The 13448-nt window shown below is 45.9% G+C and overlaps 1 protein-coding gene across 1 annotated transcript in view; it reads right to left on the reverse strand.

Moving 5' to 3' along the window:
* The window catches only part of PLCB3 (phospholipase C beta 3), a 137226-nt gene that overhangs the window by 43384 nt on the left and 80394 nt on the right, over window positions 1–13448 (reverse strand). The window contains exon 3 of the mRNA XM_063437490.1: window positions 12013–12081. Within this exon, the coding sequence (XP_063293560.1) occupies window positions 12013–12081 (69 nt within the window). The remainder of the gene's footprint in view (window positions 1–12012; window positions 12082–13448) is intronic.

Here is a 13448-nt window from a genome sequence, read left to right on the forward strand (position 1 = left end):
CCTCTGTAGGCCCAGTTGGCGAATAAAAACATAATCGATGCGGGAGTACCGATCATGCAACGACGAATAATAGGTGTAGTCTTTGGTGGAGGGGTGAAGGGCCCTCCAGCAGTCTACCAGACCCATATCTCCCAGCGACCGTTTCATAGAACGCAAGTGTAGATGGGAGATACTGCTATGTCCCGTGGAGGTGTCCATGATGGGGTCCAGGGATGCGTTGAGATCCCCCCCCCAGGATGAGTGCACCTTCCGAGAAGTTGTTTAGCTTATTCAGCATTCCTCTGAGGAACTGAGCTTGTCGGGCATTAGGTACGTAGGCCGTGGCAAACGTGTACATCATGCCCGAGATCGTCCCCTTCAGAAAAAGATAGCGTCCCTGTGAATCAAGCTGACTGTCCAGCTTCTGGAAGTCCAGGTGCGCTGCTATTAGGATGGCCACCCCTGCTTTCCGCGATGTTGGATGATCGCAGAAATAATTGATCGGGAAATGTTTGTTATGTAATCTGGGAGCTGCCCCAGTTCGGAAGTGCGTTTCCTGTAGCAACGCCACCGAGATATGATTCTTTTTTAATTCTCGAAGTAGATGGGTCCGTCGCTCAGGTATGTTCAGGCCTCTGCAGTTAATAGTGCGGACAGACAAGGGAGCAGGGCGATAAGCACCAGGCTCCGCACTCCCCTTTCCGGGATCCATTGTAATGAGGTATACCCTCCCGTCACCTTAGGTGGGCAAATCCAGGGGGGGGTCACAACCGCCCTAGCGCGGGTCAAGGAGAGGCCCAGAGGGACAGACCACCCCGGGTGCAGGGCAGGAGGGGGTAGGTCTGAGGAGGGAGAGGGCAAGGGGGGGGGGGGGGGGGAGACTCAAGAACGAGGAGAAAAGATTAGAGAAGAGAAGTAAACGCCCGTAGCAACGGGTGTTACAGCTGAGACAGAAGGCGTCCCAGAAGATCCACCACCTTATGGGGGGTGACTCGTGCTACGGTCGGAGGCACAGGGAGTCCGTACCGGCAGCTAGGCCAGGTATCAGGAGGCCCCAGGTTCCGCCGTGTAGGGTAAGCACGAGTGCGTGTTGGGATGTGCGTTTCGGCACCAGACAAGAGTGTCAGAGTATGTATGGGATTGGGAGGGTCCCCACACCCCAACCCCTGACAATGTGTTACGTGAAGTACAAATTAGCGCGATCTGTAAAAAAATTTTTGTATGTGTGAATAATAGAACAACCATAAGGGCACAACCGTAGCCCATGGATGATAATAATACAATAATTCAATAATTCAAAAGCCAGTAACTATGTAATTTAAGCGGTGTTAATAACAAAGCGCCACAACTTCTGTCCTGCATCCCTACCAGGTGAGGCCCCAAATAGCCACAGTGGTCTAGCCTGCCCCGTGTCATATGCATAGTCGTCGTCGAGATACAGTACTGTGAACTTTACTGGAGACACAATGCTGGGATTAGGACTGTAGAAACATTACTGTGAACATTACTGGAGACACAATACTGTGAGTGTTACAGAAGGCACAATACTGTGAGTGTTACAGAAGGCACAATACTATGAGCATTGCTGGAGACACATTACTGTGAGCATTACTGGAGACACAATACTGTGAGCATTACTGGAGACATAATACTGTGAGCATTACTGGAGACACATTACTGTGAGCATTACTAGAGACACAATACTGTGAGTGTTACAGACAATACAGTGACACAGTACCGTGAGCATTACTGGCTATACGCTGCTGTATTACTGAAGACACATTACCGTGAGTATTACTTGAGACATAGTACTGTGAGCATTACTGGAGACACAATACCGTGAGTATTACTGGAGACACATTACTGTGAACATTACTGGAGACACAATACTGTGAGTGTTACATAAGGCACAATACTTTGAGCAATATTGGAGACACATTACTGTGAGCATTACTGGAGACTCAATACTGTGAGTATTATTGGAGATACATTACTGTGAGCATTACTGGAGACACAATACTGTGAATGTTACAGAGAATACAGTGACACAATACCGTGAGCATTACTGGCTATACACTGCTGTATTACTGAAGACACATTACCGTGAGTATTACTGGAGACACAGTACTGTGAGCATTACTGGAGACATATTACTGTGAGCATTGCTGGAGATACAATACTGCGAGTATTACTGGAGACACGGTACTGAGTATGCTACTGGAGACTCAACATTGTGAACACTACTGGAGACAGAGCACTGTGAGTGTCATTGGAGATACAATACCGTGAGTACCACTGGAGACAGTACTCAGAGTGTCGCTGGATATACAACACTGTGAGTACCGCTAGAGACATAGTACTGTGAGCATAATAAGAAACAATAACGATATAAAAGGGTGGGTGGAAAGTAGTGAGACCCATGTGCAAGCAAGCCCGTGTAAGGGGCACTCCAGCCCTAGTTACAAAATGTAAAAATAGAAAGTACAGTGCGCAATAGACAGTAAGCTGATAATGCGGTAGCTGGGGGGGGGGGAATATACAGGGAATATACTTTTTTTTTTCTCAATTTTTTTTTTTTTTTTTGTTTTTGTTTTTGTTTGCTTTATTTATTTATAGGGGGGGGGACACATGCATATTCTGGCGTAGCCTTTATTGCTCTGACTAATATATCCTAAGTCTTGCTTACAGTGTGAATTTTTATAGAGGATTTGTTTATTTATTATTATTTTTCTTCCCTTTCTCTTTCTTTTCTCTTTATTCATTTTTTTATTTATTTATTTTTATATATATTGTACGTGGCTTGTATTTTTTATTCCTGACTTTTGATACCCTAGACCTTTGTCTAGTCGGGGGAAAGGAAAAAGAGGTGGGGGGGGGGGGGGGGGAACGGGGCAAACAAGAGCATATGGGGAGTGGTGAGACCCAATCACAGATTAAAACACATCGTAGGCATAAGTCCCCACACCATCCATGCCCGCTATTATAGCCCAATGCATGCCACCCCAAGACCCCCTCCCAAAACCCCCAGCGTCCAGAAGTGCAGTCCTGCGATTCCAGGATCCAATTGCCCCCACGCTGACACTGTCCTGGCAAGGGGTGGGGGGGTACAATACAGGCATAAAGATTACTGCATAGGGACGGTTCCCCGGACACCCCATTACCCATACCCCCCCAAACAAATAGAGTGTAACCCCATCAGCCCTGTGATGATACCTTTGGCACAGGAGGCTCCAATGTCACACGGGGGGGTGCGGACCCAGCTCGGTGGGCGCAAGGGGTGACCCAGGTAGGGGAGGACAGTACTTACTCAGCTTGGTCCCCGGAACCCTGTCGACGACGCTGGTATGGTCGACCCATTGGAGATCCACCTCCGCGTCTGCGGGGAGCACCCCTCTGCCTAGGTTCCTGCCCTTGAGGGCCTAGGATCCAGTTCATGACCGGAGTAGGTGGTAGATTAAGCTCTTGTAGGAACCGCGGAACGTCTTCAGGCCATCTAGCCGATATCCAGGTATTGTGGTGGCGTGCCATCAATGCGAAAGGAAATCCCCACTTGTAGGTGATGTTGTTTTCACGGAGCATTGTTGTCACCGGCCGGAGCGCCCTCCTTGCTTCCAGCGTGAGTGGAGAAAGATCATTATATAGGTGTCAGGGTACCTGAGGCCTCTACCTCTAAGGGAGGTAGAGATTTGGTGGTTTGCCCGTCCAGGCGAGCTGTTTCCTTCGTTCCTCGCGGTTCATCCAGTCACTTAAACACCGGCCGCGAGGAATCCACGTCCTTTTCTAGCAGGACGCTCAATACGTGACGTCATGACGCTATCACGAGCGACCTGTCACTCAAGTGTCCGATATCCAATCGGTACTTGTCAGAGGCGTGATTACCATCCAGAGCCAGGGTATTTAAGCTTACTTCTCTCTTCAGCTCATTGCCCTGTCGTGGTTCTAGCTTGTCTAGTCACTCAGTGCTCTGGTATTCTAGTTTACTCTATTTGGTTTTGACTCGGCTTGTTGTACTACCCTGCTTCTCTGTTCTCCCTTGACCCGGCTTGTCTCTCGCTTATCTGTCTTCCCGTTCCCTCGACCTCGGCTTGTCTCTGACTATTCTCTATTACTCTCGGTACGTTAGTCCGGCCATTCTAAGGCCCGGTATACGTACCTTTCCACTCTTTGTACTCTGCGTGTTGGATCCCTGTCCCGATCCTGACATTACGACAGGGCCAATGGATCCTGCAGGTACAAACAGTCAGCTTGGTTCTTCTGATCCCAGGTTTGACGCCATGGAGCATAGGATGGATCAGATGGCTCTAGCACTACAGGCACTTTTGTCTCGTGCTAGTAACCCACCTGAGGAGACACGTACTCCTTCTATTTCTCCTGCAGTCTCAGGTCTAGAGGTAGCCACTGTAGGTGCTTCTTCCCGTATTACCCCACCAGTACGTTATGGCGGGTCACCGGAGAAGTGCCGTGGTTTTCTGAACCAGATCAGCATCCATTTCGAATTACAACCCCGCTCTTATCCTACAGATAGAGCGAAGGTTGGATTTGTTATTACTTTACTCATTGAGAAAGCTCTGAGATGGGCCAATCCTTTATGGGAGAATGATAATCCACTAGTCTATAATTATAATGCCTTTGTAGCTGCGTTTAGAAGAACTTTTGACCCTCCTGGTAGAAAGGTCAATGCAGCTAGATTACTGTTGCGCCTTAGACAGGACAATCGAACACTTGTGGACTATGCACTAGAGTTCAGGTCCTTGGCGGCAGAAGTTAAGTGGAACGAACAGGCTTATATAGATGTGTTTCTGAATGGGTTATCAGATGTAATTCTTGACGAGGTCGCTACTAGAGAACTCCCTGAGAATTTGGAGGATTTAATTTCTTTTATATCTCGTATTGATGAACGCATAAGAGAGAGGCAGAACACTCGAGATAGGACCCGTAGACCCTCCTTTAAAATAGCGCCTACCTTTCAAAATTCTGAGTTCGAGGACTTACGTATTTCTGAACCTATGCAGATAGGCAGTACTCATCTCACAGAGAGAGAGAGACAGTACAGAAGAAGGGAGGGTTTATGTATGTATTGTGGAGTCAGAGGACATTTACGCCTAAATTGTCCTAATCGTTCGGGAAACGCTCGCACCTAAGTTTCTCTAGAGGACAGGCCTTGGGTGTTTCTACTTTGTCCTCTATTCACAACTACAAAGAGTTCAGGCTTCTGTTACCCGTTTCTTTGAGGTGGGAGAAGGGAGTAGTAAAGACTATGGCACTAATCGATTCTGGAGCTGCTGAGAGCTTTATAGATCAGGGTTTTGTTGCCAAGCATGCTATCCCATCCCAGTTAAAAGAGACACCACTGGCTGTTGAGGCCATCGATGGTAGACCGTTACTTGAGCCTGTTATTTTCCATGAGACCATACCGATTAACTTAACTGTTGGCATCCTACATAAAGAGGATATATCCTTAATGCTCATTTCTTCTCCGTCTATTCCCATAGTCCTGGGGTACTCCTGGTTGAGGAGACACAACCCTATTATTAATTGGGAGTCAGGGGAGATAGTTTCGTGGGGAAAGAATTGTCAAGGAAAATGCTTGCGGAAGGTCTTACCTCTCGGATTAACTAACACATCGACTACCTCTGACAATCCTACAGAGACACAAATTCCGCCTCAGTATCTAGATTTAAAGGCAGTATTTGACAAAAAGAAAGCCGATACCTTACCCCCACACAGGTCCTTTGATTGCAAAATTAACCTACTCCCTGGTACCATGCCGCCCAGAGGTCATGTATACCCATTATCTACGAAAGAGAACTCAGTTCTAGAGGAGTATATTCACGAGAATTTAGACAAGGGATTCATCAGGAGGTCCTCCTCCCCTGCCGGGGCTGGATTTTTTTTTGTTAAAAAGAAAGATGGTTCTTTGAGACCTTGTATTGATTATCGAGGCTTGAATAAGATAACCATTAAAAATGCCTACCCGATTCCCTTGATCACCGAACTCTTCGATCGTTTGAAGGGCTCTACAATTTTCACCAAGTTAGACCTCAGAGGGGCATATAACTTGGTGAGAATCCAGCAGGGACATGAGTGGATGACGGCATTCAATACTCGCTATGGTCACTATGAATATACGGTTATGCCTTTTGGGTTATGCAATGCACCAGCGGTATTCCAAGATCTGATTAATGAGGTTCTTAGGGAATTTCAGCAAGAGTGCGTCATTGTATACCTAGATGATATACTTATACATTCTAGTGAGATTGAGACTCATCACAAGCAAGTCAGGAGGGTTTTGCACAAGCTTCTTCAGCATGGTTTGTACTGCAAGTTGGAGAAATGTAGCTTTGATCAAACCCAGGTAACCTTTCTCGGCTATGTGATCTCTGGGGAGGGATTTAAGATGGATCCGGATAAACTCCAGTCCATTCTAGAGTGGCCTTTACCCAAAGGTCTTAAAGCCGTACAGAGATTTATTGGTTTTTCCAATTATTATAGGCGCTTTATTAAGGGCTATTCTTCAATTATCGCACCTATCACTAATATGACCAAACAGGGGGCTGATACTAAGAATTGGACTACTGAAGCTCTTCTTGCGTTCAAAACTCTCAAGGAGCTTTTCGCTTCCGCTCCAATTTTAGTTCACCCCGACACTTCCCTGCCTTTTCTGCTTGAGGTAGACGCATCAGAGACTGGTTTAGGTGCTGTCCTATCTCAAAGGTTGGGTGTTGATAAACCATTACATCCATGTGGATTTTTCTCTAAAAAATTGTCCGGTACTGAGAGCAGATATGACATTGGTGACAGAGAATTACTAGCGGTTATCAAAGCTTTGAAAGAGTGGAGACATTTATTGGAAGGTACTTTACATCCTGTTACCATTCTAACAGACCACAAAAATTTGTCTTATATCGGAGAGGCCAAGCGTCTGTCCTCCAGGCAGGCTCGTTGGTCATTGTTTCTTACCCATTTCAATTACGTTCTGACTTACAGACCTGGCTCAAAGAATTCTAAAGCCGATGCGCTATCTCGCCAATTTGAGCCTTCTGCTTCAGTTGAACCACTTGTGTCCTCCATTGTACCCAAATGCAATATTATTGCTAATACCAGTCTTAAAATTCATTCTCCGCTACTTGACCAGATCTTGAAGTCACAACATCTAGCTCCCGGAAACACTCCTGAGGGAAGAAACTTTGTTCCTCCTGAACTTCAACTGGAGCTCTTACAATGTTTTCACGAAAGTAAGATAGCTGGTCATCCTGGTATTCGCAAGACATACTCTCTGATATCCAAGGATTTCTGGTGGCCTTCACTTCGAAAAGATATTGAGGAGTTCGTCGCAGCTTGTGAGACTTGTGCCAAGACTAAACTACCTCATGCTTCTCCATGTGGCCTGTTACACCCCTTGGACGTTCCTGAGAAACCTTGGTCCTGTTTGTCCATAGACTTTATCGTTGATTTACCTGCTTCCAAGAGACATACTGTTATTCTCACGGTAGTGGATAGATTTACTAAGATGGCTCATTTCGTACCATTACCTAAACTTCCGACTTCTCCTGAATTGGCGGAGATTTTTGCGAGAGAGGTTTTTCGCCTACATGGGATTCCTTCGGAGATTGTTTCTGATAGAGGTTCTCAATTTGTCTCACGTTTCTGGAGATCCTTTTGTTCTCAAATGGGTATCAAATTGAACTTCTCCTCTGCCTATCACCCTCAGTCTAACGGAACTGCTGAACGTACTAATCAAAAGATCGAACAGTATCTACGTTGCTTTGTTTCCGAACACCAGGACGATTGGGTCGGTCTGATTCCTTGGGCGGAGTTCGCACACAATAACCTTGTTTGTGATTCAACTCGCTCTAGCCCTTTCTTCATGAACTATGGCTTTCATCCTTCGATTTTTCCTTCGGTTTCCTCTTCTCAGGGGATACCGTCGGTTGATGATCATGTCGCCAACCTGAAGAGATTATGGGATCAGACTCGGCAAATTCTATTACATAGTTCTTCGTTGTTCAAGAAACACGCTGACAAGCATAGAAGAGCGGCTCCTGTTTTTGTTCCTGGGGATAGGGTATGGTTGAGTACTAAGAATATTCGCCTAAAAGTCCCATCTATGAAGTTTGCTCCTCGCTACATAGGTCCTTACAGGATTCTCACTCGTATCAACCCGGTTGCGTATCGCCTTGCTCTGCCACCTGCCTTACGCATTCCTAACTCTTTTCATGTCTCCTTGTTGAAACCTCTTATTTGCAACAAATTCTCCTCTAAGGTTTCCTCTCCTCGTCCTGTTCAGGTGGAGGGTCGGGAGGAGTACGAGGTCAGCTCCATCATTGATTCCAGAATTTCAAGGGGAAAATTGCAATATCTGGTCAACTGGAGGGGATATGGTCCTGAGGAGAGGAGTTGGGTACCTCAGGAGGACGTTCATGCGTCTCGCCTTCGCAGAGCATTTCACCTCCGCTTCCCATCTCGCCCCGGTTCCTTCCGCCCGGTGGGCGTATCTGAGAGGGGGGGTACTGTCAGGGTACCTGAGGCCTCTACCTCTAAGGGAGGTAGAGATTTGGTGGTTTGCCCGTCCAGGCGAGCTGTTTCCTTCGTTCCTCGCGGTTCATCCAGTCACTTAAACACCGGCCGCGAGGAATCCACGTCCTTTTCTAGCAGGACGCTCAATACGTGACGTCATGACGCTATCACGAGCGACCTGTCACTCAAGTGTCCGATATCCAATCGGTACTTGTCAGAGGCGTGATTACCATCCAGAGCCAGGGTATTTAAGCTTACTTCTCTCTTCAGCTCATTGCCCTGTCGTGGTTCTAGCTTGTCTAGTCACTCAGTGCTCTGGTATTCTAGTTTACTCTATTTGGTTTTGACTCGGCTTGTTGTACTACCCTGCTTCTCTGTTCTCCCTTGACCCGGCTTGTCTCTCGCTTATCTGTCTTCCCGTTCCCTCGACCTCGGCTTGTCTCTGACTATTCTCTATTACTCTCGGTACGTTAGTCCGGCCATTCTAAGGCCCGGTATACGTACCTTTCCACTCTTTGTACTCTGCGTGTTGGATCCCTGTCCCGATCCTGACAATAGGGATATGGGAGTACCGTGGAAGAGCCATGTGGGCTGTGTCCTGGCCTTTTTCATGATCATGTCCTTAACGGGGAAGGATTGGAGGCAACAGATCATATCTCTTGGGCCATCATCCGCCGCCCGTGGTCGTAATGCTCTATGTGCACGTTCAAAAGCAAATGTTTGAGGAGCTTCGGCGCCCAGTATGCTCGTGAAGAGCTCCGTGAGTAGGTCTTGGGGATTCTCCCTCCCTTCAGTCTCCGGGATCCCCCGGATCCTGACATTGTGCCTCCGACCCCTATTATCCAGATCCTCCAAGTGCCGTCTCATGTGGAGGATTAAGTCTCCCTGTCTGGAGACAGCAAGGTCGGTAGCCGCGTGCTGTGCAGCCTGTGAGGCAGTAGAGTGTTCCAAGGCCTGTATACGGCCTGCCTGCTCTCCCACTTCCGACCGCAGCCCAGCCATCTCAGCTCTCATGGCGTCTTGGATCGTGGTGGTGAGGGTGAGGAGATCAGCCTTAGTAGCCATGGCAGCCATGGCAGCTGCCATGGTCCTCAGTTCGGTGCTGATCCGGTCCAAGGCTGGGGAGTCGCCACTCGCCATCGAGGTAGGTAACCGCGTGGTCGGGCTTGGGCCCGGGTTCTCAGTCTCACCGGGTGTTTCACGAGGCGGCTGCAGAAAACCATCCATCGGCCCCTGTTGTGGGTTTGAGTGCGGGTTCCTAGGGGTCTGTGGGTTATCTGTGCGGCGGCTACGGCCTATTTGTGTTCTATTGCGTATGGGAGATCGCTTCATAGGGGTGAGGTGTAGCGGAGCTCAGACTCTAAGCAGCCATCTTAGTCGGTGTCGAAGCCACGCCCCCTATTGCGAATACGTTTCAACTTGAGCACAGCAATACTCTGCTATGTGGACCATGTGAAAGTAAAATCGGACAATCACCCTTTCAATCAAGGACTTACTTTGGTAACCCCTTTAATACTAAAGCATTTGTGATAGGAAAAAAATGATCTTCACTTTTATTTGATGCAAGGGATGCATAATGACACTATGCTCAATGCTTTCCTATGGACGTTTTGCACGCTGGATGCGAATTTCGCATCCAGCGTAGCAGAAGCGCCTTTAGCGGCTGTCAGGAAGACAGCCACTAGAGGTTGGATTAACCCTGCTATGTAAACATATCAGTTTCTCTGAAACTGCTATGTTTACATGTACAGTGTTAAAACCTGAGGGACATTGCACCCAGACCACTTCATTGAGCTGAAGTGGTCTGGATGACTATAGTGTCTCTTTAATAGCTGAATACAGTAAATACAATTATATCATATATTTCTAAAATAAATGTATTTGAACCTTTATTAGCAAACTTTATCAATCCCTGGAAGACCAATGCAACGATCACAGTGAAATGGTAGAGTCCACTCCCCCCTTTATTGAGTGTAGAAAGGATATGAGCCATTGAAACTTCCTTTGTTGTTTGGAAGCATGGGGTAAGCAGACATTTCCAGCACACTTGCAGGTATTAAAACAGTGACCAGAGAATTGTGGCAGACAAATGCATTCCTCTACAGCAGGCCTTCACAACCTGCGACCCCCCCAGATGTTTTGAACTACAACTACCATTGTTCCTTTGCAATCTATTTAATTCAAAGAATCATGGGTGTTGTAGTTCAAAACATCTGGAGGGCCGCAGGTTGTGCAGGCCTGCTCTACAGGCTGGTAATCATTCCTTGAGTATAAATGAGAGATTAAAGGAACATCATAGTCACCAAAACAACTATAGCTAACTAAAACCATTTTGGTGTATAGATCATGCCCCTGCGACCTCACTGCTAAATTCTTTACCATTTAGACGTTAAATCACTTTTATTTCTGTCCATGCAGCCCTAGCCTCACCATTCCTGGCTGTGACTCACACAGCCTGCATGAAAAATATGGTTTCATTTTATATTCCGATGTTAAATTGTTTGAAAGATTTATATCTCCTGCTCTGTAAATTAAACTTTAAGCATGCATTGGGGGTTCCTGCAGGGTACAGAGGGCAATTAACAGAGCAGGAGATAAGAAATTCTAAATTAAACAGAATATGCTATAGAGAAAGTTCAAACATTAAATCTCTCTTCACAGGAAGTGTTTAAGAAGGCTGTGTACGTCACATGCAGGGAGGTGTGACTAAGGCTATATAAACAAAGTGATTAAACTCCTAACACCAAAACTGCTTCATTACGCTCAAGTTGTTTTAGTGACTATAGTGTCCCTTTAAGGACTAAATTTCATTTTGAAAAGTAGATACATGTAAAACCATTTATGCTTGATTCTGGTAGTGAAGTGGTTAATCTCTTATTTCTCTTGACAGAAAGATTCATAACTCAAACATTTAGATTGAACTTACCTAGAAAATATTTATTTGCTTTCTCTTATTGTGATCGGGGCCGGTGCTACCAATAGGCAAATTAGGCATAATCTTAGGGGGCATAATCTCTGGGTGACCAGCAGGAGGGGAGAGCACTGAAAAGCACTACCCCTCCTGCTGGTCACTCCATGTAGTGTAGCCGAGTGGACCGCGATAGAAGTTCTTAGGTATCCTCTACCCGGTCTGACAGGAAGCTGCTTGCTTAGATCAACGAGCAGCTTCCTGTCAGACAAGGTAGAGGAAATAGAAGATATTCTACCGCGGTCCTCTTGATCACGCTACATTAAGCACAATTAGACACACTTAGGGCTAGGGGGACAAAGAGGCACACAAATGGTTTGGGGAGAGGTAAAGAGGCACACAGATGGGTTGGGGGGAGGTAGAGGCACACAGATGGGTTGGGGGGAGGTAGAGGCACACAGAGGAGTTGGGGCGAGGTAAAGAGGCACAGTGAAGGGCTGACAGGGACAACCGACCCTGGTTGTGATACATCCACATATGGTTATTTAACTATTGTACCTAACATGAAGGTTTCTGTATGCTTAGATATACCATAATAGGATTCTCACCTTGGGTAATTTAGCGTATTTTCCTGTTCGGGTGTCCCTTATCATGCTGATATCCAGAATATCAACTTCCTGTGGGGGGAAAAAAGGAGGGATTCATCACTCTGCAAAACTAAGTATCCAGTATTCCAGTAATGTTATTGTACATGTACATATTGAAGGAGATTATCAGGTTTATATGCGATCAGCCTCATACATTTCAACTCGGAATGCGGAACATGTAAACCATTTTTGATATTCTTTTTTTAAAGACCAGAATTTCTCACGTTCTCATATTTCACTCGTATCCCCTCTATCTTTGACTTTTACTGAGTTTATCATCTTCAATGAGACACAGAGACAGCACCTCCTTCAGCTCCTCTCCCAGCATATCATTAACATGAGAACCTGAATTAAAAGAAAACTATCACTTCCCAGTACGTTTAATATTAGGTTTAATTTTAACTATATTTACCAAATATGTGTTTGTGAAGTGTTAAAAATAAAATAAATGTTGAAATTCACACCTCTTTATCCTGCATCTCAGCCCCTCCATTTTAACTCCCTACCAATCATTATAAGCTCTGTCCTTAGCACCTGACAGCCAGCACAGAAAAAGCATACTAAGATAATATATGCAACAATGTTTACATTTCTCCTCTTCACATGCAAGGCTTTGCCTTGTCTGAACTGGATTATGATACTATTTGCTTTAAAGCAGCACTCTCAGATATAATCTTTATGAAATACTCATTTTGACTGTGTTGGAATTTCATTAACATTCCAGCCAAGTCAAGAGATTTACTGAGACAAAGTAGGGACTAGTAGGTAAGATTTAACCCCGACAGCCGTCACTAGTGTTGACCGCAGGGAATTGGCTGGGTCTATAGAGGATCCTGCACAATCCCCCGGAGACCTCAATGCTATACTCCCGCACAGCAGTGACTTCTAGCAGCAGAACAAGTAAGATGGTGGCGCCTGCAAGGGTCAGGTTCAGGTTAAGAAATCCCACCTTTACCTGCCCCCTGCGGCCACCAGACAACCACCGGCGATGTCACTGTCCGAGCACCAGACATTGACAGTGCCGCTTTAATATGAATTTTAAAAAGACTTAACATCTCAGGAAAAAAAAAGGTGATAGGTGATTTTCAATGTTTTATTCAGTGATTTTAATTGCAGAGATATGACAGTACCCCTTTAAGAAGATCAGCTGCAAACAGCAACTGGTTCCTGGAAGTGTAACTCCCATCAATCTGGAGAAGACATGGATCTTGGTGCTGCCCAAAGATTAAATTAACCATAGCCCTTTACCATAGGGTAAAAAAACCGCAGTCTCATTATATAGTTTGCATGTTCATGTATGTAATACAACAATGACGTATTTAAAGGGCAGTTTTAAATAGCTGTCCCATGCCCTATGGCTACCATGCACAGTCTTATTTCTTTGTTTAAAAATAAAG

This window comes from Pelobates fuscus, chromosome 12 (genome assembly GCF_036172605.1).
Source record: "Pelobates fuscus isolate aPelFus1 chromosome 12, aPelFus1.pri, whole genome shotgun sequence".
In the NCBI taxonomy this organism is placed as follows: Eukaryota; Metazoa; Chordata; class Amphibia; order Anura; family Pelobatidae; genus Pelobates; species Pelobates fuscus.